Source organism: Copidosoma floridanum, unplaced genomic scaffold (assembly GCF_036245765.1).
Source record: "Copidosoma floridanum isolate Cflo_tuat_1 unplaced genomic scaffold, Cflo_Japanese_pri ptg000004l, whole genome shotgun sequence".
NCBI lineage: Eukaryota > Metazoa > Arthropoda > Insecta > Hymenoptera > Encyrtidae > Copidosoma > Copidosoma floridanum.
This window is the reverse complement of record NW_028321881.1, coordinates 21,455,349-21,482,764: the sequence shown is the minus strand read 5'-3', so window position 1 is coordinate 21,482,764 and position 27,416 is coordinate 21,455,349. Positions and strand designations below refer to the sequence as shown.

The 27,416-nt window shown below is 34.3% G+C and overlaps 1 protein-coding gene across 9 annotated transcripts in view; it reads right to left on the bottom strand.

The window, feature by feature from the left end:
- kuz (zinc-dependent metalloprotease kuz) overlaps positions 1 to 26,136 on the bottom strand; it is a 539,267-nt gene extending 513,131 nt beyond the window's left edge. For 7 of the 9 annotated variants that reach the window (XM_089597595.1, XM_089597587.1, XM_089597563.1 and 4 more), the window contains exon 1: positions 25,413 to 26,136. In XM_089597595.1, coding sequence (XP_089453721.1) covers positions 25,413 to 25,602 — 190 coding nt within the window. In that variant the 5' untranslated portion in view covers positions 25,603 to 26,136. The remainder of the gene's footprint in view (positions 1 to 25,412) is intronic. The other 2 variants (XM_089597577.1, XM_089597565.1) reach the window with 2 other exon arrangements.
- Positions 26,137 to 27,416: the final 1,280 nt, after the last annotated feature.

The window sequence follows — 27,416 nt, the reverse complement described above, 5'->3', positions numbered from 1 at the left end:
ACGAATTTTTTTAGAAAAACGTATAAAAATGTTTGAAATATAACTCAATTCTCTCTTCAATCTGATAAAGCTGTTTAATTTGAGACTTTGGGATGTAAGTGACTATATTATCTAGATATGAGTACCGTTCAATGCTCAACATAACCTTAAAACAGCAAAAAGCAATGTATTCTGATAAAAAACCTTTTATCTTTCACACTAATTAAAGTTTAAAACGTGAACTTGGATCAATCATAACAATAACATATGAAGGGTTAAGCTTCTCTTTGGTGTTGTATTTCATTACGCTAAAATTTTTTTGACTTCTCTTGACAGAAGTGTTTCATTGCATTCGTTTTTTCTTTTGTCAATATTTATCATTGAAATAATGGATTGGACAGATACATGCCCCTATTAAACATGTCTTTGATACGATAAGTTCTGCTGTCTTCTCTGGCACGATTTGAGAAAAAATAACTAAAATAATTTTTTTACTAATTCTAAAAATAAATGTTATCTGCATAATATTAAAGCTCAAAGTTTGTATATTTCAGTAATACATTACCTATACTGTTTGTGCCATGATTCACATACATCTTTTGAGAAGCCATAGGCATTGGGAATTTTCTCGCTATTGCGCACCCATGCATAAGTAATTTGTGTATTGAAGGGCTTTATCTTGACCATTCATACAATTTGTAGTTTGATTAATACGTTTTCAAAGGTTTCTTGCATTTAAAAGCAGTTATTATGGTAGCGAGATTGCATACGAAGGTACTATATATCCCTATAGCTTTAGCGACAGTTCTGGGATCCTTAAAACACGTACAAGCTACATTACCTGTATTCGTTGTTCCATGACCTTGGACTATTTGATTAGTTCGTATATGCAAAGCTTCATATAATTTCTTTTGCACTATCTTTTTTGCTTTTTAACAGCTTCTACTTTCCAACATTATAAAAACCATACGACTTTTATTACTAAATTCCTAATTGTGTTTAATTTTTGAGGTAGAAGTAGGGTTAAAAAGTTTTGAATCGAAATTTCGCTCGATTTGTGAACTACAAAAATGACTACAATCTCACCATATTAAGGGGTACTGTATATTCTATAAGGAAATAAGATTCTTGAGTTTGACTTCTTTTGTTATTCAGTTTTACAGCTTCCGAATATGATAATTGGTCTTAGAATTGTTGAATATTTCTTACTGATTAGGCATCAATTTCAAATTCAAATTTTGTCAGTAGTTTCACTGAATCACCAATGACTATTGTCATTGATGAATTAGTAAAATTTTATTGATTTAATTTAGAGAATATATAGATTGCCCCACAACTACCTTAGAATATATAGCAGTTCACATCATATTTTACCTTCAACATTTTTAGGTACATCCCATTGTTCAACCAGAATTCTATAATAGAGTTTTGTGCAATATTTAAAACACTTTATTTCACAGAGAAGTGAACCCATTCCATATGAAAGGTTTTCCTCCTTTGGAGTGCCGTTATTTTTCATGTTACTCAATTTGCGAGTTATCATATTGCACATTGGACAACGTTGACTGGAGCTATTATGAACTATGACATTCAGGGCTTTCCCATCAAACATTGTCTGTTTAACGTTGAGTGTCATTTTTGAACGATATTTTTATAGGCCTACAAAATCGTGTGCTTGCAGAAGTTGGATTGATCTAATTTTTTCTGCTGTCAACTTAACTTTCTAACTGTATGACTATGCAATGAGAAACAAATAACGACTGATGAGGATCGTAGCTAATATTTTCTTGTTTGTCATAATGTTGCTGTGGATTAACGTATCCGGAGAAACTATCAAAACCAGTAGATACTAATAATTCTGATGTAACAAAAAGATTTATATGTTATATGTTTATCTGATACACGGTAATGTCTCTCAAAACTAAAAAATTTAATAAAATTATTAGGGAATCTTAGAATGTAAATATATTGTATTACAATTGTTTAACAAGTGATTGAAATTTTTTTTAAAGGCAGTATTTAAAATTTTGTGAGTATATAACGGAAAAACTGTGGGTTTTCCAAAAATAATAAAAGAAATCTGTTCAGTTTATAATGGAATATTGGAAAAGGTTTCACTAGACTTGAAATTCATAGTTATTTTATTTTAATAATTGCATGAAACAAATAATTCAGCTTGGAATCCAAATATTTCAGATAATACGCTCAATATTAAAACTAATAACATTAAGTCTCCTTTTCAAGTACCCAATGGCAACAAAGACCTGTTTAGCATCAGGACTAATTAAGCTACAACAAAGTGTCCCTACACAACTAATCAGAATATTTGTCTCGCAAATGTATATCCACGTTGGGTTCAACTGTGCTAAACGAAAATATTTTATGCATATTAAAAAGAAAATAATACTTTAATCGATAAGTCGCATACTTACCAATTTAATGCTACGGCTTCGCATAAGCGCTCAGCTGTTTGCTAATGCTGAAGCTAATGAATGAAAGCTAATGCTGATTCTTTTGTGTCACTTATTTCGGACTGATCATCAGTTTTTATTTTACTCGGATTATCTCCCTTGTTGGAATTCTTTTTTTTTGCCAATCAAGCAGCAATTTCTATTACTTCTGCATCATTATTTGCATCATTTAAAATCTCTAAAGCACGACGATATTTTGGAATATAGGACGCTTTAACAACATCAATACTTTTTCTCCCAGAATTATGAAGATGTTTTCTTACCTTTTTAGGACGACTTTGTAGACTTTTCTTATTTTTTCTACTATTTGGCATTTTAGAATAACTTAAAAAATCCATCGAAATGCAAGCACGTAAAAATATAAAAAATCCTAAAAATTTACGTTATTTTTGAAACTTTTTAGTGTAGGTTACTCCGATTCCCAATGAATTTTTTCTCAACTGATGTAACTCTATATACAAGTACAGATGAGTTTAAAATTAAATTGAATGCTACTAGCAAGGTGTCAGTTTAGGTCTATGGTGAAAAATTTTTTTAACTTATTTTTTCATATATACGTTTTATTAAAGTACAAATACAACGTAATATTATATTGTATTAGTCTTTTACGATCTTAAAAAAAAGATTTTTCAATTAAATAGTTAGTAAATAATAACTATTTATCTATAGTTAATGATTACGTAAGTTTACAAATTCATTAAGTTTAGAGCTCTGTCATAAAAGATAGTACTTTTTTAACACACCTATGTTAATACATTATCACAGTATAATATATTGCAATAAATGCAAGTCCTACTGAATTGAAAAAAATTAAATAATCGAGTAATACGCGGTTAAAAGTCGCAAAAAAATTGTCTTTCCTAACTTTAAAAGATTTTTTACTAATGAACTAAGAGGCTCAGATATCAGCATCTCTGACGGTTTTTTTGCTTGAAATGAGCAAAAAAATACAAAAAAATTTTTTGTTCCCCGACAAGAAAATTTTTTTAATCTGTTCGAGAATAATTTGCTGAAGCAATATTTGACCACATTACAAAAATACAAATACGCATGAATATAAGGAAGTTACTAAGATATTCAACAAATATTTAGTGTAAGAGAGACATTAAAAAAAAATATATATACTAGCACCCAGTCGCATGTAATATTATGTGAAATATAAACTTGTTTTAAATATCGGAAGGTACTTATACCTCGATCATATAGTCACTAACATTCTAAATTCTCATGTCAAACAGCTGATTGCAGACTGCAGAGAGAATTGAGTTATAGTTAAACCAGTTTGATACGTTTTTCTGAAAAAATTCGTGTTTTTTGTGAAATTTGTAGGTTAGAAAGATATACAATACTTCTGTAAGTATTGTTTTCGTATTCCACACTAACTTATGAGTATGCTCTATTAAAAATCATCATTCTATCTTAATCCGTTCTGGTTTAAATAAAAAAAAAAAAAAAAAAAAAAAACCAAAATACATAGATTCTGGCTGTTTTGCGATTATGTTTGGCATTAAAAGGTACTCCTATTAGATAATATAGTCACTTACATTCTGAAGAGTAATTTTACACAGCTTCATGCAGACTAAAGAGAGAATTGGGTTAAATTTAAAGCATGTTTGTACATTTATTTGAAAAAAATCGTGTTTTTTTTTAAATTTGTAAGTTAATTAAATAAAAAATACTTTTATAAATATTTTTTCCATATTTCACATTAACTTACGAGTATGCTTTAACTAAAATCATTATTCTATCTTAATTCATTCTTGAGATATTTGATTTAAAAAAAAAAAAATTAAAGTACCCCACTGTGTGACGTCGGATCCGAGCTATACAGTCTTTGTAACATGATCCAGTAACCCAGGCTCTACTAATCCTTATCTACCTCAGCGATGAGTTCACGCCAGCATCGGTTCTTGCTCACTTTTATCGCCCTCCCCAAGGCCTTTTTTGCTTTCCTGTACGCAGCAACCTCGGCGTCTTCGCGAGTTCTGTGTCGCTGTGCAACACGCGCCGTAGGTGCTGCGCCTCTCCACGCAGGTTTGCTATATCTTCGGTCCACCAGTAGCAGGAAGGGGCACGCTTACCATGGCTTCCTGGAGCAAATCTTGATTAAGTTTTATCACATTCCATCCAGTAACGCGCCTTTGGATTACTTTTCGCAAGCTTTCACCACGGTCCTCGTTTAACACGAAGCTGACATACTGGTAATAACTGGACGTGTGGTTCTTCAGTACTTGCCAGTCAGATACCCGTGCTGCCATTTGTTACGACATCAGCGTAAGATCTATAATCGTGTCCTAGTTACCAGGACGCCTAATCGTTGCTGAACTAGTTCATAACGATGAGATCTAGTGTTGCGGCCATCTTTAGCACCAGCTTTTCTTTGGAGTCGGTTCTTGGCTCACCCCAAACGATGGCCTTGAAGTTGACGCTGATGGTCAGGAGTATATCACTACTCTTTCCGCACACATGACGAAAGTCTTCGACTTAGGCAAGCCGCTCTCTGAAGACGCCAACCGCAATTTTCGGGAATATGTAGCAACTTATATAGGTCACGCATCTACACCTGATCCACACGAACCCCTCTTCACCTCCGGTGTCGGAAACAGAGAACCTATCACTGCACATCAGGATTTTAGCACACCTAGTCCTATCGCTGTAGCAGCCACGACCCGGTAATGTGGGATATGGCTTATTTATAAAGAACAGGTCCACACCCAAGGCACATGCGAGCTGTTCCAATAGATCGTGCGCGAGCACAGTTCTATCAAGGTTTACCTGCAGGATTAACGTCGTTTTCGCTGAGCTACCCCGACAGGTGCCCGAAGCCCCTAACACCCGGCAGTACCGATGACGCGGTCGATTTCCGGTCTCAGGACCACCCTCTCGCATAAGTAACAGCTCACTTCTTTTTTGGAGCAGGTACGTGCTACATAACCCTTCAACCCACATCTCCAGTACGCCCCATGAATTTGGGCCGCATCCTGACGGGCTTTGCTGATGACATAGCATTGCACGTCACAACAGGATCCCGAGAGGTGGCCGAGCGCAAAATACGGTGGGCGGTCGCGATAGTTTCAGAGTGGCTTCAGGATTACGGTTTCAAACTGGCGATCGAAAATACGGAGATGGTTGTTCTCACCAGGCAGAGATGGTTCGGGGGGCACTTCCACCTAAACGTTGTGGGTGAGGTTATTTGCGCAAATCCAGTGGTACACTACCTAGGAGTGTGGATCGATTCACGGCTCACTTTCTGGGAGCACATCAAGAAAGCAGCCGATAAAGCCGCTAGGGTTTCCAGGGCGCTTTTACGGTTAGCGCCGAACGTTTGAGGTCCGCGGGAGACCAAAAGACGCCAAATGTGCAACTAAATAGTTCATATTTGTTGAAGTTGTGAATATCCATCAACATATTATTAAATATTCTTCATTGAATGAAATGAAGAATCCATGTAACATTATGGATCACAATATCCAACATAAAAGTTTATAAAAACTATTCTGTATGATTGCAATCAACTCAAAAAAATTAACAGTCTACCCTCACCTATGCTTTCAACATAGTAGATGGGAATGCATGATGGCGTTTAAATCAAAATCTTTGGATTTTTTGCTATGAGGGTCAATTTTTAACGTACCATAACAAAGAGGACGACTTCTAGTTTATTACTCTAGTTTTGTGCATCCTAAAGAGTAATTGTATAACTTGTATCAAAACTATGTACATCCATAAGAGCCCACGTTATACGAGTATTCAATGAAAACTTTTAAACGACTTATTCTTGTGATTTTATCCTATAAACCTATCTGAAATTTTGCAAAGGTATACAAAAACCACTTCTCTAAGTTTTACCTCAATAGTCAAGTTTTTAATTTTCATATGAACCATCATCTTAAAAGCCGAAGTTTTCTTGATATAGTCGTCTCGATATTTGAGCTTTGTATTAATCAAGATCACTTTTTTGATTTGTTAAATTTCTGTAATACAAAAATATGTCTTGTATATCACTGAGAAATCTAGTAATTAAAAATTGATACAATTCAACAACCGTCGACAATTTTTTCTGCGGTTTTTATAGCTGTTTTATACCCAAATGTAATGAGTTTATTAAATTGTAAGCACTAAAGTCTTTTGCTCTTATTACAGGTTTCTCACTTTTGATTTAATGAAATTTTTCTGCTGCGGATAATGTTTCCTGCCGTCCTTCGCATTAACTTTTAAAGTTACTCAAATTTTCTTACTGATAGAAATAAATAATTGAACTTATAAGGCAATATTATAAATATTTCGGTTGATATAGGTATGTTATAACAAAGTACGAGCCTGTCGTAGCTAGTCAGATGGCTTAACCGTCTCCATCGGTGGCCTATGAAATAGATAGGACGAGGGAGGGACAAGAGGACAACGTCATCGTGGGCGTGATTTGCACACCGAAACAAATGATTTCTAGTTTTTCATGACAAATATGGCGAGAATCGACAGTTATATGAACTCTTTCCGCATTAGTGCTACCCGATTGTGGAACGGCCTCTCAGGCAGATTGCGTAAATTTTCAGAGGCCTTGCTTCGGAAGGAGTGACCATTTGATCGGCCATAAGTTGTCAGTGGTGATTGTGATGAATCGTTATGTAACAGTCTGCGATCGAGTAAAGAGAAGTACCATTTAAGGAAAATTGGAAATGATTTGCTATCAGAAAATCTACCACCAAGTAAGTGGACCCTCCACACAAGAACAATACCAGCCAATCAGTTTTTTACAATAATTTATGTTGGAAGCCAATGTCGATGTTGCGAAAACTTTTAGATTCATTACTCAACAGACATTAGAAACGCTAAAACAGTGATCTTGTCTGCTTTAAGCGCATCGAACTGGTATGACAGACGAAAGGGACTATTGATTCTACAGTCTCACCTGCAGACATCCTGTTCACTTTCCTATATATATATATTGCCCTAAAATCCCACAGTCTGAACTGCAGCCATTCCCACAGACACCCTGCAGACAGGGCTGCTTATTGGACTTACACTCACTGATTCTAACAGTGTGATAACGTAAAATTGTTTGGTTCTAAAAATATTACCATTAATAGTATAATAATTTCTCAGTAAGCTTGTAATTGTGTTTACCATCATACAAAAATATACGTTTCGTACCTTTAGAATGCTAGCTAGCGTTGGCTGTGATGGTGAAAAGTTTGAACATAGTAGCTTACTTCAAAGCGCACTCTAGTAAACTAATCAGCGGTATTCGGTATACTGTACGGATGCCGGTTTTAACTACGAGCGGAAGGCATTGCAGTAATTCTCGGAGCGGATGCACACTTATTTTACTTGGCCCTTTAAAATGATTGGTCCTGCCTTTTTAAAATTAACACGGCGACAGCCAACAGAAAACGCGGAAATTAATACAATAGTCTACAGCAGAAAAGTTTAGTGAGATATGGCAATGGAGTAAAATCAAGAGTGCTAGTGTATACATAATAGTGTAAACGTACACATAGGTATATCCACTTGTTCAACATCCAAATCGTCTGTATATTTATTACAATTAGAATAAACTATTCAAATGCTTGGATAGATTTTTCATGTCTGTAACTAGAAATAACGAAGTGCCATTACTAATAATCATGCCACAGCCATCAAAAGCATACACGATCCGTTCAAACAGTAGTAAACAAGCAGACGATTTAAATACTAGAAAAGTATGTAGACTTATGTTGTGAAAGCGGAAAACACCCCATTACTTGTTTTCGGATTACTAACCATGGTGTGTGTACAGTCAACGGACATTGATATATATTGCAGGAAATTAAAAAAAAAAAAAAAACATTTTATTTGGCTAGATCCACAACATATTGCCTCTGATAGGATTTTTAACTTTCCACGGAACGAATCAATGTCCTCGCAATACTACCAAATCGGTTTTATTTTTTGACTTACTACGTTTCTGCTGTCTGATCTCTGCTATGCCACACCCAAAGAAATAACAAACTCTCATACCCCAACAATCCAACGTATAGGAGCTCTAACGACTGTAGGCTCGCGCGACACGACCATTTAAGCCCGCTTATACCAAAAATTATGTTGCACGAGATCAAAAAGACGTTGACCTGTCGCACCACAACGATGAGCAGACAGCAACTTGTACTTTGGATTCGTACAGTGCGATGTCGCGTTGAGCTGTGGAAGCCAGTGGGAGGAGGCTGCGAGAGCCAAGCGATCGGCCTCTCAGAGCACAAAGTGTGGGCTCTACGCGTTAAGTAACAGGAGAGGGCCAGGTATGGGATATGGGTATGTGGCCTATGAATCGGCTTGAGGTGGCAGTCCCATGGCTGCCGTTTCCAGGAGTTGAGGAGGAAGGTTAAGTAATTAAATGCTTGTTAACATTAACAAGAAGAGGTTTAATATTCACTAGTAAAAAAGGGCTTCTCAAGGAAAATACAAAATGTGTGCTCGCAATGACGGTCGAGACTTCTCTGCTCGCGCAGTGGCCTGCACGACGAGCAGAGACGCGGGGGAAAGAGTAGCGGAGAAAGGCTAAAGAGCCTACTCTTTTACCGACGGTTGCGCAGCAGGCTCAGATCCCCACACAGGAGAGCCAGGCAAGTGGCCTGTCAGTGCCTGCAGATTAGACTTAACTTGTTAAGACTATATGCCAATGTTTTTTAGTCATATACAAGTGAGTAATTTTTTGTTGTATTTATAATTTAATAGCAAAAAAAATATCTAAAATCTATGTATATATATTTGAATATATGTATATACGTAAGTATATGTATATGTATTATTTGAAAAAAACCAAGAAACGTTTGTATCGATGCGATATAATGTTCAAAATGTATAGAATAATGTACAATTTTAATAAATATTTGATTTATAAAAATTTACCATACAAAAACATTTATCGACAAATTAATTAATGACTACTAAATAAGTAATTAATAAATAAAAACTTTAATATTACAATACTGTAACGTCGGTAAACTGAAAATTACCAATAATTTTTCCCCTGCTTATTCCCAAGGAATGTTGTTTTGAAAGCACTTGAGCAAGGACCAACGTGCATCTAAAAAGAGGTGAATCACCTGCAAGTTACTGATACCTACAGTGCAATGATGATTTATGTGCATGCACGCTGGCCTATGCTGACCGGAAATGAGAAACAAAATATTTTTCGACAACCGTAGATGCAAAAGTTTAACTGGAAACAGTTAAACTGAAACATTAAATGCAAATATATTTTTAGATTTACATAAAGTTAAGCATTTGGATAGCTTAGAATTATTACATAGAAATAAGCGAAAACATTAGTAAAAGCCAGAATCGTCACAAACAACCAGTATACACTACACCACTAGCAAACAACTACATTACATATTAACTATAATAAACCTGGTACACAACATTAGTAACCTTCAAGTGATTACCCGATTTTTACCATTCAAGTTCGCAAGCTCATGATTTACAGAGTAACCCTTTTTGCATCGCAATAACAATTTCATAAACATACTGCAATAGTCTAATTTGTCATTTAGTTAATTGCTAACACTTTTTCCCAAATGTAAAAGAAAACGGAAAGTAACCCTTCCCCTTTTCTTGACTCGGAGAGAGAGTCCGTACGCCTGCCTCCAACAGGAGTAACAGAGTTTCCGATTCCCTTGGGTACCACGAGACGACTTCCTCTCCAACTACTGGCAGCAGAAAAACTTATTGACTAAAATTCTACGAAAATTCCGTATTATTTTTGTAACATTATAAACATTCAAACTACGGATAAAACAAATTATGTTAACTCGCGACAGACAAAGCACTATTATTCAAACAACTGATATTCTTTTTATCATTATTACAATTATTATTATTACTATTATTATTATTATTATCATTATTATTATTATTATTATTACTATTTTTATTAATATTATTATTATTATTATTATTATTATAATTATTACTTTTATTATTATTATTATTATTATTATTATTATTATTATAATGATTATTATAAATAACCCCATAAATATTATAATTATAAGTTATTACGTCAGTAGTCACCGTTTTGGCGTTAAGTAGTAGAATTAATTAATAAATCACCAATCGAGTGAACCGGATGTAGGAGGTGTCAATTTCTAAATGGCTATACTAGAGCAGTTCTAGCCAATGGGATTTTTGTCTATTGTCATTTTTGCAAGATTTTCCCCCGGCAAGCTCTCCTGCGTTGTTATCGAACCAGCGCGTCACCAAGGTCCGCTACTCCTTATAAAAAGGCCCAGAGACTCTCTTAACTACGATCCCCCTCAAACGATCGACTGAATAGTTAGAGTCCGCCTTTGCTATCACTCAGTCCTCCACGAGCGCGTAGCAAAAAGCTCTTTACTTACCTCGGCTCGTACTGGTTCCCCATGTGTTCCAGTTATATTTAAATAAAAGTATGTGTGAAAGTTATAATTTTCTAGTATTTTTTCTTTTCCGTTTGTTTCGGCCGGGTCCATAACTAAAGTTGTCTATGCGTGCACCAATATACGCCACGATATTGGTACCCGAGGATCCTTGAAAATTATTTAAGGTTGTTTACGCGAACACCTATATCCACCACGATATTGGTAACCGTGGACTCTTGAAAATTATTTAAGGTTGTTCACGCGCGCACCTATATCCGCCACGATACTGGTAACCGTGGCCCCTTGAAAATTATTAAGTTATTTTTCGTGTACGCCACTATCCGCCACGGTAGTGGCACTATCGGAGCAAAAACTAACAAAATTAAAGCGAAAATCAGTACTCACGACGGTATTAATACATCCAAGCCCGGTCGCGAGAAACAAAACTTTTTCCCGTAACAATGCCGGCATCCTCTAGATCGCGGACGTGATACCCTTTGGTACACCGGTCTGGATAAAATCGACTAACTTTAGGGGCACCACGCGCAAATTAAGTGAATCGGGATATTCCTTGCATAATAATCGCTTCAAGCTGTGTTAAAACAGTCGTAGCTCCTTTGCAAATATCGTGTCGTTAGTTAGAACTATCCCTTTAGCTCCGTCTCCCATTAACGTGCCCAGCGTGTGTCCCGAGTTATTGAGCGAAAGCTTAGACTCGAATAGTACGTCGCACTGACGTAACAGTACTTTATTCGTCATAATTTTTGTTTTCCAAAAAAATTTGTTTCATGGAAATCCTATGTCTATTTTAAAATATATAAATGATAACAGACGTACACACTTACGCACAGCCACTTACTTGACATTTCATGTAAACTTTAAATAATTTTTTACTTACAAAAAAACTCGTAAAGTTTTATTTTTCGAAAAATAAAAAAGTGAAAAAAAACGATTAAAAAAAAACATTTGCTTGTACAGCTCGAAATTTTAAGTAAGAAAGCCCAGACATTGCGCTTTGAGAGATCGATCACCTGGCTCTCCTGGCCTCCTCCTGCTACTTAACGCGTAGAGCCCAAACTTTGTGCTCTGAGAGGCCGATTGCTTGGCTCCCGCGACCTTTTCCCACTGGCTTCCACAGCTCAACGCGACATTGCACTGTACGAATTCAAAGTACAAGTTTCTGTCCGCTTATCGTTCTGCTGCGACAGTTCAACGACTTTTTGATCTCACGCAACACAATTTTTGGTACAAGCGGGCCCAAATGGTCGTGTCACGAGAGCCTACAGTCGTTTGAGCTCCGATGGGTTGGGTTGTTGGACTATGAGAGGTTATTTTTTTGGGTGCACTGCTTAAAGCATTAGACACCTCTCTAGTGTCAGTTAAAACATAAATGGACCAAGAGACACAAGCGGGTCAATTTTCAAGTATATAGGCTTAGCATATGATGCATGACTTGCAGACATTCTCTATAATACCATTGTCTCGAGTCATGGTCATTTTTCCCAGCGCTTTTCCTACACTAAAAAACTTGTACAGCCGTATCGTCACTACAATCAGCGATCACTGTATAGCACCATCCTGCGGCTATCGCAGGAGAGTCCTGCAGTTGTAGCAGTACGTACACAGCTAATCCGTTAATTCGATACCACCGCCGAAACCGCTGTACTTACTCCCACGCTACATGCAGTGTACATACATATACGTGTGGCACGTTTTATTCAAGGCTTTATGCTTATGCGTATATTTCTTATTTACACACTTCAGTACACCGAAGTATTTATATATATATATGTGTGTGTATATACATAAATGTGGGGCTTACACCCCCCGGCGCGCTCCGCGCGCCAACCCCCATCAGCAGTAAATTGCTTAGTTAGAAGTGCTTGATGTGATTTGATGTATGCTCAGCTAAACAATAAACAAAAAAATATTTTTAAAATTGTATGTAATGACGTCAGGAAGATTTTTTTTATAGATGTTTCTGGAGGATCAGGAAGAACCTTTTAATATAAAACATTAATTTATTACTTCATATCACAAAGAAAAAAATATTTTGTCAATGGCATGGACTGGCATTGCGTCAGTACTTTTACCAAAACGTATGACCAGTCATAAACTTTCGCTTATCTTTGGATTTAAACATATTGAAACTGCATTTTTTGAATTCGAATCTGAAAACAAGAAATTACGTGAAATCGATATGATAGTTTCGGATGAGGCATCTATGATTCCGAAAAAAGCTTTAGAGATAGTTGACAGAACTTTGCGTGATGTATGCACTACACACCTACATTTTTCAAATAAATTAATAATTTTGGGAGTACATTTCCGTCAAACACTTCCTGAAATTTTCTTAAATAAGATCATTCTTTTAATTTTCTTTAGCAAAATTGGTTTATTTTTGTGATTACTTCGTAAACGTATTGAAAAACAATAATTTAAAAAAATTAAATTTTAAGATTCTGTATTAAAAATTTTATCTTATGAAAATTAGAATTATGTATAAAATAATAACTTTTACATATTTTGCAGTTGTTTTTTGATTTGTATACATAAAAAGGAATAGGTTTAAGACAGGCGGATTTTTTAAGAAAAAAAAATTACAAGCAAACGTATGGAAATGCGATTAAAGTTTTACCTAATTGCTACATCTATTAATGGTTTTTTTTTCTTTAAATCGGGTATCGGGTAGTTCTGTCTCTTTGTGGTTTCATAGGGCGACTGGCGATGACTACCACGGTTTATATGATTTTTTTACTACTTGAGTTTCAATGAATATGTGTGATCATATCATGTTATACGATTACACGTATTTATTCGAAACTCAATGTAAGAAAGAAATAATACAAATAAAAAAAAGTCAACGTGCCTCAGATTTTATACTTATCAATATTAATATAAAGTAATAACTACTTTTGGTGTTTTATGAACTTGTTGTTAATAAGTACAAAATCGATATATTTGCTTCCTGGGCGATGTGGAAAAAATAGATAACTATATATAGCTGAGAGATTGTTTACCGTAAGTTGTAGGAGCTGCGACTTGCAATTGCTAGCTACAGCTTACGTAACATATAGTGGGGTGGCTACAGAGGGGCTGTGGAGGCGCAGCAAGGGGGCTCTTAAAATCGTGCGGGGGAGTGGAGGGGGACTTAGAAAAAACTAAGGGAGATTTTTAATGGGTCAAAATTAAGGTAAAATGAACGGAATTTTCCCTAATTTTGCGGGGGGAGCTGCGGGGGGCTACGGGGGGATCGTGGGAGGGGCTTTAAAAATTGTGCGGGGGGCCAGGGGGGCTCAATGGATCTGGGGCTATTATTTTGTTGGGTTAAAATATCATTGACGATATACGAATTTTCCCTTATTTTGCGTGGGGGTGGTGGGGGCGCTGCAGGGGACACGGGGGGGGGGGTAGTGTGGAAAGCCCCGCCCGTACAACTATACAATATAGGAAGATATATATACATACAAGAGCATATTTGTATTAGCGTTTATGTACAACCAGGCATGCGATATAGTTTTGTCTATTATTTTTTATTATACTTAAAAAAGGATTATTGAATGAAAGAAAAATGGACAGATGAGTGTTAAATATCTGATAGTTCAAAAATTGTGAAAAATAAATCTATGAAAAGGTAATAATAATAGAATATTGTTTCTACAGGGTTAAAATATTTTTTTTTTAATTGAAAAGCCTCACCAAATTGTTTAAGTGGTTCTTTCATAAAGTAATTATGAACAGAATGGCATGAAATCTTGAGGAATCATTTATTGAGTTAAAATACACTACCCCTCAAAATTTTAGAGTAGGCTGACAAATATAAACGCAAGAAAATAATAAATGAAAATTAAATTCTAAACATAGCTCTTATGACAACTAAGCACTTTTACTGAAAGTCGTAGCCTATTAATTAATTTACTGAAAGTAATCAAGTAAAAAACTGACACAACAAAGATTCTGCAATTCCAAATATACCACTATCTCGAAATGTACGTGTTGACAGACTTAATCAAAAGACATTTATTAAAAATGATAACACAACTACGGCACTACCGACAGGTGGCAGCGCCACTCGTGTACGCACGTCCACTACTCAAAGCAGTGCATAACATACACATTTTTCTCTTAGCTCTATACGCGCCACCGAGCCATGAACATCAAAAACCTTTCATTTCACTTACATAAATCTCGTACATTTTAGGCAAATGTATCAACAATTTTGTTTTTTGTAAAATTTATAGCTATATAAGCGCGGGAGTAAGTACAGCGGTTTCGGCGGTGGTATTGAATTAATGGATTAGCTGTGTACGTACTGCCACAACTGCAAGACTCTCCAACGTTGGCCGCGATGGTCAAAAGTTTGCGGCCAACCACAACCTTCAGTGCAGCGTTAGGTTAGGCAGATTCAATATCGGAACTTTTTCCCTAGATCGTATAAATAGCTATACGATCTAGGGAGAATGTTCCGTCGAGCAGACAGCACAGCAGTAAAGGGGCATATTGCTAAAGACACGCGGAAATTCAAAATTGTAATATTACTAACACAAGCGCCTATCACCCAATGACCCGGGGCACTTACTGGCCACTCTTTTAAATAAATAATTATTAAAATAACACAAGCGCCTATCACTCAGTGACTTGGAGCGCTTATTGGCAACTCTGTTAAATAAATAATTATTTATAACACAAGCGCTTATCACCCAATGACCCGGGGCGCTTACTGGTCACTGTTAAATTAATAATTATTAATAACACAAGCGCCTATTACCTCATGACCCGGGGCGCTTACTGGCTACTATTAAATAATAAATTATCAAGGAATTACAAGAGCGCCATTTAAAAAGATCTTTGTCGTACTAGATAGGCAATCAAAATTGTGATATGTTTACATATGTTATGGATTAACTTTTTATTATTTAATAGTGTTGCAAATAAGTGTCCTGGATCATCAGGAAAAAGGTGCTTGACATATTTATTAATAACTATTTATTTACTAGATTTGCAATTAGCACCCCAGGTTATACGGTGATAGGTGCTTGTGTTATTAATAAGTATTTATTTAACAGTGTCGCCAGTTAGCACCCCGGGTCATGAGGTGATAGGCGCTTGTGTTATTTTAATAATTATTTATTTAAAAGAGTGACCAGTAAGCGCACCGGGTCATGAAGTGATAGGCGCTTGTGTTATTAAAAACTATTTATTTAACAGAGTGGCCAGTTAGCTCTGAAGGTTGCGGTTGGCAGCAAACTATTGACCACCGCGGCCAACGCTGGGACTCTCCTGTGATAGCTGCAGGATCAGTGTTGGGTGAGGCGGATATGATTTTGCATTTTTGTCACTAGGACCTATATATAGCTACAGATCCCAATGAGAAAATGCAAAAGCAGAATAGCTATAATCCTAGGAGGAGGGAGAAAGCCAGTGGTTCTCCCCAAATGTGACTGGAAAACTTGCAAGAAATTCAAATTAGCTATATGGAGCAGAACGCAAATCCCCAAATAACTCGACGAAATTTCATGCGCAATAACTTAATAAACTAATCCCAAGCGATTTAACCCAATAACCCAACAGGCCAATAAGCAGCCTCATGAGTTTTAATGAATAATAAAATTTATTATTTAACAACGCAAGCGCCGAACCCCACTCACCCCGGGGTGCTTACTGGTTACTTACTTAATTTATAATAAATAAAATAATAACACAAGCACTTATCCCCTTACAACCCGGGACACTTTCTGGTCGCTTTGTTTATATATGATAAATAAAATAGTGACGCAAGCACCAATCCCCACACAACCGGGAGCACTTACTGGCTGCTTTAATTACTGATGAAATAAAATAATAACGCAAGCGCCAATCCACACAACCCGGGGCGCTTACTGGTTGCTTACATAATTTATAACAAATTAAATAATAACGCAAGTACTTATCCTCACACAACCCGGGGCGATTACTGGTCGCTTTGATTATTTACAATAAATAGAATAATGCTAACGCTAATCCACACACGACCCGGAAGGCTTGCATTATTCCATTGATCTTAAATAAGTAAAGTGACCAGTAAGCACCCCCGGTTGTGTGCGGATTGGCGCTTGCGTTATTATTTTATTTTATCAATAATTCAAAGCATTCAGTAAGTGCCCCCACTTGTGTAAGGATTGGCGCTTGCGTTGTTATTTTATTTATTATAAATTAAGTAAGCGACTAGTAAGCGCCTCGGGTCATGTGGGTATTGGTCCTTGGATTATACTATTTATTGTAAATAATCAAAGCGACCAGTAAGCACTCCAATATGCATCGGGATAGGTGCTTGTGTTATTAATTTATTTTATTAACAATTAAAGCAGCCAGTAACCGCTCCCAGTTGTGTGGTAAGTGGCACTTGTATTATTATTTTATTAATCATAAATAATTAAAGCAACCAGTGTGACGCAGGTTGTAAGGAGATAAGTGCTTCCGTTATTATTTTATTTAACATAAATTAAGTAATCGACCAGTAAACGCTCCAAGTTGTGTGGAGATTGGCACTTGCGTTATAATATTTATTCTATTAATAATTAAAGCAGCCAGTAAGCGCCCCCAGTTGTGTGGGGATTGGCACTTGCGTAATTATTTTATTTTATTCATAATTTAAGCAGCCAGTAAGTGCTCCCAGTTGTGTGGAGATTGGCACTTGCGTTGTTAATTAATAAATTTTCTAATTCATTTAAACTCATGAGGCTGATTATTGGCCCGTTGGGTTATTAAGTTAAATAGCTTGAGATTAGTTTATTAAGTTATTGTGCATAAAATTGTGTCAAGTTATTTGGGGATTTGCGTCTTGCTCCATACACGGAGAGAACTCTGGTACTACGGTAATATGTATAGCCGCGTGCAACAGTAGTATAGTGCGTCGTATACGACTGTAGCGCCCGCGCGCCACAACGAAAGTATATGGCTTCTGCTACTGTAGTATACAGGCCTCCGTGCAACTGTAGTGCGTGAACTATACTACCGTTGCTTCTGCCTTATTCTACAGTTGCAACGCTGATATACTGAATTGGTATATTACCCCGCTTACCAACTTTGCCCGGGAGCCATACCAAATCGGTATTGACCCCAAGCAAATGTGCACACACACACACGCACACATAAGTGTATATATAATGTTTTATATTTATAACAATAGATACGAGAAAAATAAACTAATATTTGTTACTCTGAAAAAAGTAGAGTTTATTTAATAATTATTATACAATATTTACAATATTTACAGCGTAATTTTACCTGAAAAAAGTAGAGGAACGAAAATATAAGTCTATTATCTCTATTGTATTTTATATTTTACACTGAAGACTGTAATTTTATATTTCACTTGCTTCTTGATCCTTATTTGTTCGCACTACCTTTCTCTCTGAGTTTATATCTGTTACTACTCCTTTTCCTCTCTCTTCTCTATTGTTTCACTTCTTACCTTCAATATCCTTACCCCCTCTATCAATCACCTATCAAAGGACACGCTTTATTTGTATTTAAAGAGAGTATACTTTCTTTACATCTCCCCCCCTCCGTATTAGCCGAAAATTGGAACATCTCATTGCATTTTGTTTTATTTACATTTCTTTCTCACTAAAATCGTCGTCATTTAGTTCCATATTCATTGGAACCAATTTTGTTATGTGAAATAAATCTGGTTTTCTATTTTTTTCTGTTTTTATTTGATATATAGACTCTGAAATTTTATTTATTATTTCATAAGGTCCAATTCGTAATCTATCCATTTTTCTCCTATTTAGTCTGTTTCCATTTTCTATATATACTAGATCTCCAATTTTAAATATATGATTTTTTCTGTTTTTATCAAATATTTTCTTGTTATAATTGTGCGATTTAATGGTATTTTCTATTGCTGTTTGTCTATTCTTTAGCCAGATGTCTTTGTTATTTATTGTTATTAATTCTTGAGGTGTTATGCTTACATCAGTCCCATCTAGTAAATATTGCGGTGTGAATCCTGTAACAGAATGTTCTGTCTCATTATACTTTTTTATACATTCATGAGCTATTGATGTCCAAGCTTTTTTATTTTGGTTTTCGTTTAATTTGCACCTAATTTTATTAACTATTGTTTGATTGAGTCTTTCATTTAATCCGTTAGAAAATGGCGCATTAACAGCTGTAAAAACTATTTTGATATTATTGTGTTCCAAAAAATCTTTGAAATCTTTTGAGTTTATTCCTGGGTACTGATCTGACAAAATCATTTCTATTTGTTCAGTATCTATTATTTTTCTTACTAGTTTAATAAAGTCACTTGCCGTTTGTGTCTTGGATGTTATTATATAAGCATACCTGGTAAAGTGATCTACTAGGAGGCGTAAATATTTTTTTGTTGATCTATTTCCTCCAAATCCACCAATGGTATCTATTGAGACAATTTCAAAAGGTTTTTTTGCTGGGCCTAAATGTGACATTTGGCCGTATTTAAGTTGACCTCTTGATTTATTTTCTATACATATTTTACATTCTCTACATGTTTTGATTATATTTTTTGTTAAATTCTTCGCTGTGTAGTTTGTGCTTATTCTAGTCATCATTTGTTTTATTCCAATATGAAACCATTCTTTGTGTATTTTTTTAATCAATTTTTTTCTAAACTCTTCTGATAGTATTATTTTTTCTTTTTTTCTACTCTTTTTATAAAAAATTTCATTTCTTTTTATTAACATTTTATTTGATTTTTGTATTTCTTTGTTTTTTTCTTGATCTATTTTGATTTCATCTATTTCTATTAAATTTATTATTCTTAAAAATTCTTCGTTATTTATTTCTGGTTCTAATACCGGATTTCGGCTAAGACAGTCTGCTTCTATATTTTCTTTTCCTGGGATGTATTTTATTGTAAAATCATATTGCGATAAATAGTAAGTTAAATCACCTAGTTCTTCGTCTGTTCTTACTTTAATATTTAGATTTTCTAATGGTTTATGGTCTGAATATACTATAAATTTTTTTCCAATAAGCCACTGCTGCCAATATTTTATTGCTTCTTTTATAGCCAAACATTCCAAATATATTGCTTTTTTTTTCTTTTGTGTTTCTGTTAGTTTTTTTGAAAAATATGCTATCGGTTTATCTTTTCCATCAAATTGTGTTTGTTTAAACACTGCTGCTATTCCTTCTATTGATGCATCTGTGTACAGTTTTATTTCTAAGTTTGGGTCAAATATCTCTAAAATTGGTTTTGAGCACAGTAACTTTTTTGTTTGTTGAAATGATTTTTCACATTCCTCTGTCCATATAAATTTTTCATTTTTCCTAAGTAATTTGTGGAGTGGGTCTAATAATATCGCACTTTTCGGAATATATTCATGATAAAAGTTTATTTTGCCTAAAAATTGTCTAATATTTTTTTGGGTTCTTGGTTGTGGAAAGTTTTCTATTGCTATTAAATTATCTTTTATTGGACGAACGGTATTATTTTCTATTATGTGTCCGAGATACTTTGCAGAATTTGAACCAAATGTACATTTTTTAAATTTTAATCGAAATCCTTCTTTTAATATTGCGTTTAAAACTTGTTTGATGTGTTCTATATGTTTTTCAAAAGTTGGTGAAAATATAAGTATATCATCTATGTAATTTTCTGCAAAATTTTTTAAATTATTTTTTTTTAAAATGTTGCTTAGTATTCTTTGGAATATTGCTGGTGCTGTTTTTAAGCCAAACGGAAGGCAAGTCCATTGGTAGTGTCCATCTTGTGTAATAAAACCAGTTTTATTTCTATCTTCAATTCTAAGAGGTATTGACCAAAAAGCCGAATTTATATCTAGGGTGGTGAAAAATTTACAGTTTCTTGTTTTTGTTATTAAATCTTCGATTAGTGGGAAAGGTTGTGCTTGCGGTACAATTAATTTATTTAGGTCTCTAAAGTCTATGCATAGTCTTGATTTCTTATTTTCTTCTTTTTTAAATGCTAGAGTAACAGGTGCTGCAAAAGGGCTGTACGATTCTTCTATTAATTTTTTTTCAAGTAATTTTGCTACTTGTTGTTCTATCTCTTTTTTATCTTCTATTGTACATCTATATGGTCTTTTGCTACAGTATTTTTCTTCTATTAAATCTATTCTTGCTTCATAATCTTTAACTGTCCCTATGTCATATTTGTTTTTTGCAAAGACTGAATTGTATTTCTTAATTATATTCTTTATCTCTTTCTTTTTACTATTTTCTAAATGTTCTAATCGTAAATCGCTTTCCTCTTCTGTCACATGCTCATTAAAGTTTATTTTTACTTCCGTAACCTTTTCTGTTGAATTCTGTTTTATATGTTGATCTTTTTCTTTGATTATTTTTTTCTTTTGGGAAATATTTAAATTCTCATCTTGTATAAGTCTAAATTTTTTTATCATATCTAAACCTATTATAATATCCTCAAAGTCTTCTCTTTCCACCATATCTAAGTATATTTCTTCTTCTATTTCGAATATTTTTACTTTCACTTTTATTAAGCCTTTTGTTTCGCTGACACCATTGACTGACTTCAAATATATTTTGTTTACATTTTTTTCTTCTTCTTGTATTTTAACTATTCTTTTATTTATTAATGATATCTGAGCCCCGGAATCATATGTTCCTATAACCCTCAATTTATTATTTAACAATATTGGTATTTTAATCAATGGTGTCTCTATTCGTTTTTTTCTTCTGTATATAAATCTGCATTTATTCTTTCATTTGCCCCAACTACTCTTGTTTTATCTTTATTCTTAAACCAACATTTTTCTTCAGGATGGAATCTGTTGGATTTTCCTATTTTCTCACATATTTGACACGGTTTTTTTTCTTCATTTTTATGTTTATAATTGTATCTATTATCATTTTTCTTGCTTATAATTTTTTTGTTCAAACTTTCATGTTTTCTTATTTCATTTATTAATATTGTTGAATCTACACATTCTTCTTTATCTAATTTATTTCTTATCCATTCTGGCAGACCCATTACTATCAACGCTATTATTGTCTTTTTTCCCATGTTTGGGTCCACATTTATTAATAATCTTTCTTTTTTTATCGCATATTCTGTTAATGAACCTTCATAATATTTATAGGACAATGCATATATAGATGAATTCCAACTTCTATCTGCAAAAGTTTTTAGAAATTTTTCTTTCCATTCTTGCCAGTTATTATTTATTTTTAATTCTGTTTGTGCTGTATAATGCCAGTCCATGCAGGCTTTATCTAAAAATAATCTTAAAATTTCAATTTTTGTATTATCTTCAATAATTTCAAATCTTTCACATTCTTTTTCAAATGTATTCATCCATTGAGTTATATTCGTCTGTTTTTCATTAAATTTTTCTAAAATAAATTTTTCTGATATATTTTTTAAGTTAAGCTTGCTATTATCTTTTTGTTTGTTTGTTAATAATTGTTCTATCAAGTTGTTTATATCTACAGGATTTTCTATTATTTTTTTTTCTTTTTCAATTTCGTTTAAATATACATTCTTAAATTGAAAATTTCCTATTTCATCTATGTATACTTTTGCTAACTCATCATCTAATCCTATCCATAACTTCTGTTGTGTACCCCTTTTAGCGTTACTTTTAAATTTAATAAATACCTCTGTTTTCTTGACTTCTGTGTGATTGTCTATATTTTGATATTGCCGTGGTATAGCATACTGTATTCCTTTTTCCGTTTCGATGAAGGTTATATTTGTTATGTTTGTTTTGCTATCACTCGGTGAGGAAACAACTTCAAAATTAAATCTTAATTTTGGCATTTTTGTTATCTTGAGACAATATTTGCGTTCTATAATGTTTTATATTTATAACAATAGATACGAGAAAAATAAACTAATATTTGTTACTCTGAAAAAAGTAGAGTTTATTTAATAATTATTATACAATATTTACAATATTTACAGCGTAATTTTACCTGAAAAAAGTAGAGGAACGAAAATATAAGTCTATTATCTCTATTGTATTTTATATTTTACACTGAAGACTGTAATTTTATATTTCACTTGCTTCTTGATCCTTATTTGTTCGCACTACCTTTCTCTCTGAGTTTATATCTGTTACTACTCCTTTTCCTCTCTCTTCTCTATTGTTTCACTTCTTACCTTCAATATCCTTACCCCCTCTATCAATCACCTATCAAAGGACACGCTTTATTTGTATTTAAAGAGAGTATACTTTCTTTACATATATATATGTATATGTACATCGTCGTCGTCGGCGGCGCTGCACTATACATATATATCTATAACCTCGTGTTTACCGCTCGTTCGAATGTATATGTATATATATATTTTTTATATATATACTTATGCGTATATAATATATACACGACATTTTTTGTATAGTTTTATATGTATACGCATATATATAGAATGTGCATATAAACAATTATCTCGTGAGGACAACACGGCGCGGTGGCGTAGGCTTTGTTTTTATACATTTTGTGACAAGAGAAAGGATTATTTTGAAGTTTTATAGATATTTTGGACGTTCAATCAACGTCCACTCGAATTTTAGTGGACACATCCACGGTACCGATTTTACCACCTTGTCAGTATATTATAAAAGGTGACGAAGAAATAATTATGACGAGATACAATGTGTAAACGAATAATTTTAAAAACTGTGCTTTAATTTTTAAGATAGGAATATTTTTTGTTTCAATAATCATGTTACATCTGTAAGCTCGAACTTTTAATTGATTTAAATATTAGGCTTGTAATGAAACAATTACAGAATTTTTTTAGTTACCTTACAGTGATTATAAGTACTTATACGGCATAAGATTCATTTCATTGGGATTGACGAAAACAACTTGTTGAAAAATACACGTTGCTATTTGTATGAGATTAATTTCATTGTAATTGACAAAATTAAATAGTTAAAATATATACGTTCCTATTTGTAAATAAAAATAATTTTCAAATAATTTATTGTTAAAATACAAAATTTTCATTATGATTGTCTTTTATTCATTTGCCTAATTTAATACGAGTCCTTTTTTGCGAAACAGAGGCTATCAGCATGAACCTTATTTTTGCAATATACTATTGAGGGCTATTTTAGAACGCGTAGAGCTGTTGAAAACGATGTATGTGTAGTTAATTACTATTTCATTTCGGATAAAATTACCTATTGTTTACATTATTTTCAGCGGCACATATATATGCGTTTATTAGATCCCATCCGGTGTATAGTAGTATGCTATACTGTATGAAGCTCGAGAAAATATTATGTTGTTTATTGCATATATATATATATATATATATATATATATATATATATATATATATGTGTGTGTGTGTGTGTGTGTGTGTGTGTGTGTGTGTGTGTGTGTGTGTGTGTATATACATCCCAACGAGCGGCAAACACGAGGTTATAGATATATATGTATAGTGCAGCGCCGCCGCCGACAACGACGTACATATACATATATATACACTTATGTGTGCGTGTGTGTGTGTGCACATTTGCTTGGGGTCAATACCGATTTGGTATGGCTCCCGGGCAAAGTTGGTAAGCGGGGTAATATACCAATTCAGTATATCAGCGTTGCAACTGTAGTATAAGGCAGAAGCAACGGTTGTATAGTTCACGCACTACAGTTGCACGGAGGCCTGTATACTACAGTAGCAGGAGCCATATACTTTCGTTGTGGCGCGCGGGCGCTACAGTCGTATACGACGCACTATACTACTGTTGCACGCGGCTATACATACTACCGTAGTACCAGAGTTCTCTCCGTGTATAGCCAACTTGAATTTCCCACAAGTTTGTTAGTCACATTTGGGGAGAATCACTGGCTTCCTCCCTCCTGCTATTCAGCTTTCTCATTTTGCTCACTAGAATCTGTCACTATATATATGATGTACATACCTCTCAGAGGTTAGAACACTGTAATATAAAAAAAAAAACTATATATAGGTCCTAGTGACAAAAATGCAAAATTATATTCGCCTTACCCAACACTGTGCAGGATGGCACTATACAGTGATTGCTGTGGCTATAACACTGTCGTTTCGGCAGTGTTGTACTGACGTAAGATAAGGCTGTACAAGTTTTATAGTGTACTGTTAGTAGCACTGGTGAAGCAGAAAATTTTTGCAGCTGATAAACTTTTTTGACGTACATCGGTAAGGCAATGAGTTTGCAATGTCTTCTTTAGATGTTACCATCAGGTTTAATGTTTCCGCATGTACACTCACCATACCTTGATTCGCAAACCGCGAAGTTTGAATTCTTAAATTTTATCATGACCAATAAAATGTGATTTCAACATTGTTCAATAGTTGTTAATGTTATAGTTGTTTATCATTATATTTTTAGTTTATGGTTATATTGATTCTCGTGTTTTCATACGACAAATTACTTCAAGAATTCAAACTTCGCGGTTTGTGAATTAAAGTATGGTGAGTGTACATTTACTACTGCATTATATTTTTTTTTTTTTTTTTTTTAAATCATAATGTTGCCCGAGCCACATAAACCCTATTGAGACTACCTTGCCCATTGACAGTTTTGGCCTCTTTCAGATTGTATTGATTACATGACTAAAAATTTTCTATGGTACTTACCACACTCAGTAACAGACACAAGTAAACAGAAAAAGATGACTAATATGTGGCTGATATCATTGATTCTCCTGCAGCCACAAGACTCTACCAACATTGTTGGACGACTAACCAGGACTGGTACTATTAAATTTGACGATCTGTAAAAATAATCACAAACTTTTTGATAAATGTAATTAATTGCAATTTGCATCAGGAAATGTCAATGAAGATAAAGTGATGTTCACAATAGGGACTGTAGAATCAATGGTTTACTTTAAAACTACACCACACTCATACAGGAACGTATATTTTGACATCTGTATAAATTTTACTTTGAATCTCTTAAATGATAAAATTAGCCTCGAATAATATAGTTGGCTTCACGATTAGCTATCTAGCAAGTTTAAGTATGATTTTTTTCATTATGAGGTATACACTGCAAACTTTTAACAGTTTAAAAACACTATTCTTTCGATTTTTGGATCAATCATAGTAATGGCTCCCACAAATCCAGTACTGTTTCTCATCTGAGTGCCATTCAGAATCTCACTTCCACATAAACTTATTCAAGCTTAAACTCTCAGCCGGCTTACTTGGCATGTCTATGTCTGTATTTGGTATTGGACGTAAACGTTCGCTTTAGAAATTTTGACACCTCTAAGTATACCTCAAACAAATTATAAAAACTCAAAAGCTTGCGGATTAAAAACTGTATACATACATAGTTTCACTCACTCATTTCCACCCTCCCGCGGTGGAAAAAAGGACAGATGGTGTAGTTCAGGGTTCAGGCACAATCGGCTCAGCTGAGCAAAAGTTTGGGCCAGCGCAACGTCACCCCTGGGGTCGTACCATGTAACTATTTTTCAGTACATCGGCCTATTCTGTGTTATAACATAGGCCTGCAAAGCAAATAAAGTTATATGGTACGGACCCAGCAAGAGGAGAGGTTCCCGGAACTTAGTTCCCCACTACTAGTTAGAGCAATGATGCGTAATTATAGCATCAGCAAAGTAACCGGATGACACTTGGTAATATTGCAGTAGAAGTGATTTCCAACCTTTCAACTGTTTAAACTAATGCTCCCTATTCATCGAGAACCAAGATATGGGGTGATAAAAAAAAAATTTTTTTTTTGCTTGTTAACCAAACCAAACTGCAATAAACAGAAAGATTACACCTAACGTATATTACAAAATTTTTGCCAGCCGAAACGTATTAGCTAATTTTAAACACAAAATTATTTTTGCAAAAAATTAAAAAAAAATTTTTTTTAAATTTTTTTTAATAATTCCATGTTTCAAATCAGCTGGACATTTCGGTTTGAAAAAATTTTGTAATATACGTTAGGTTTAACCTTTCTGTTAACTGTAGTTTGATGCGGTTAACAAGCAAAAAAAAAAATTTCTTTTCATTACCCCATATCTCGGTTCTCGATGAATAGGGAGCATTAGTTTAAATAGACGGAAGGCTGGAAATCGCTTCTACTGCAATGTTACCAAGTGCCACCTGGTTATTTTGCTGATGCTATAATTACGCATCTTGCTCTAAATATACCATTTTGATGGGAGCAGCCGACAAGATGACCACTCCCGACAAGAATGTGATCCAGAGGCTAAGACCAGGGCCTGGCCAGGCAAGCATTTTATCGATGCCACGGCCTGGGCAGACTTTAATGTAGAGTTTATCACACAATGTAATGAGGATGACCGCAGGCTATGATCAGGGCCTGGCCAGGGTGTCTGTATGTTGTATAACAACATAAATCTACTGTACTAACAGTACTACACTACGTACCACAGTAGGGGTTACATGGTGTGTATATGTGCATATTCAACGCTTTTGGATAGAAAACAACTATGAATAATTATAGAAAATGATAAGCAAAAATCTTATAAGCAAATTATCGCTACTTTATTGAACTGTTGAGTGATATACAATGTTTAATTTTTTGAAACATTCAAGAAAATCATGATTACTATAAATTTTTACAAATCCAATTGTTTTTATTTTTACATTATTATC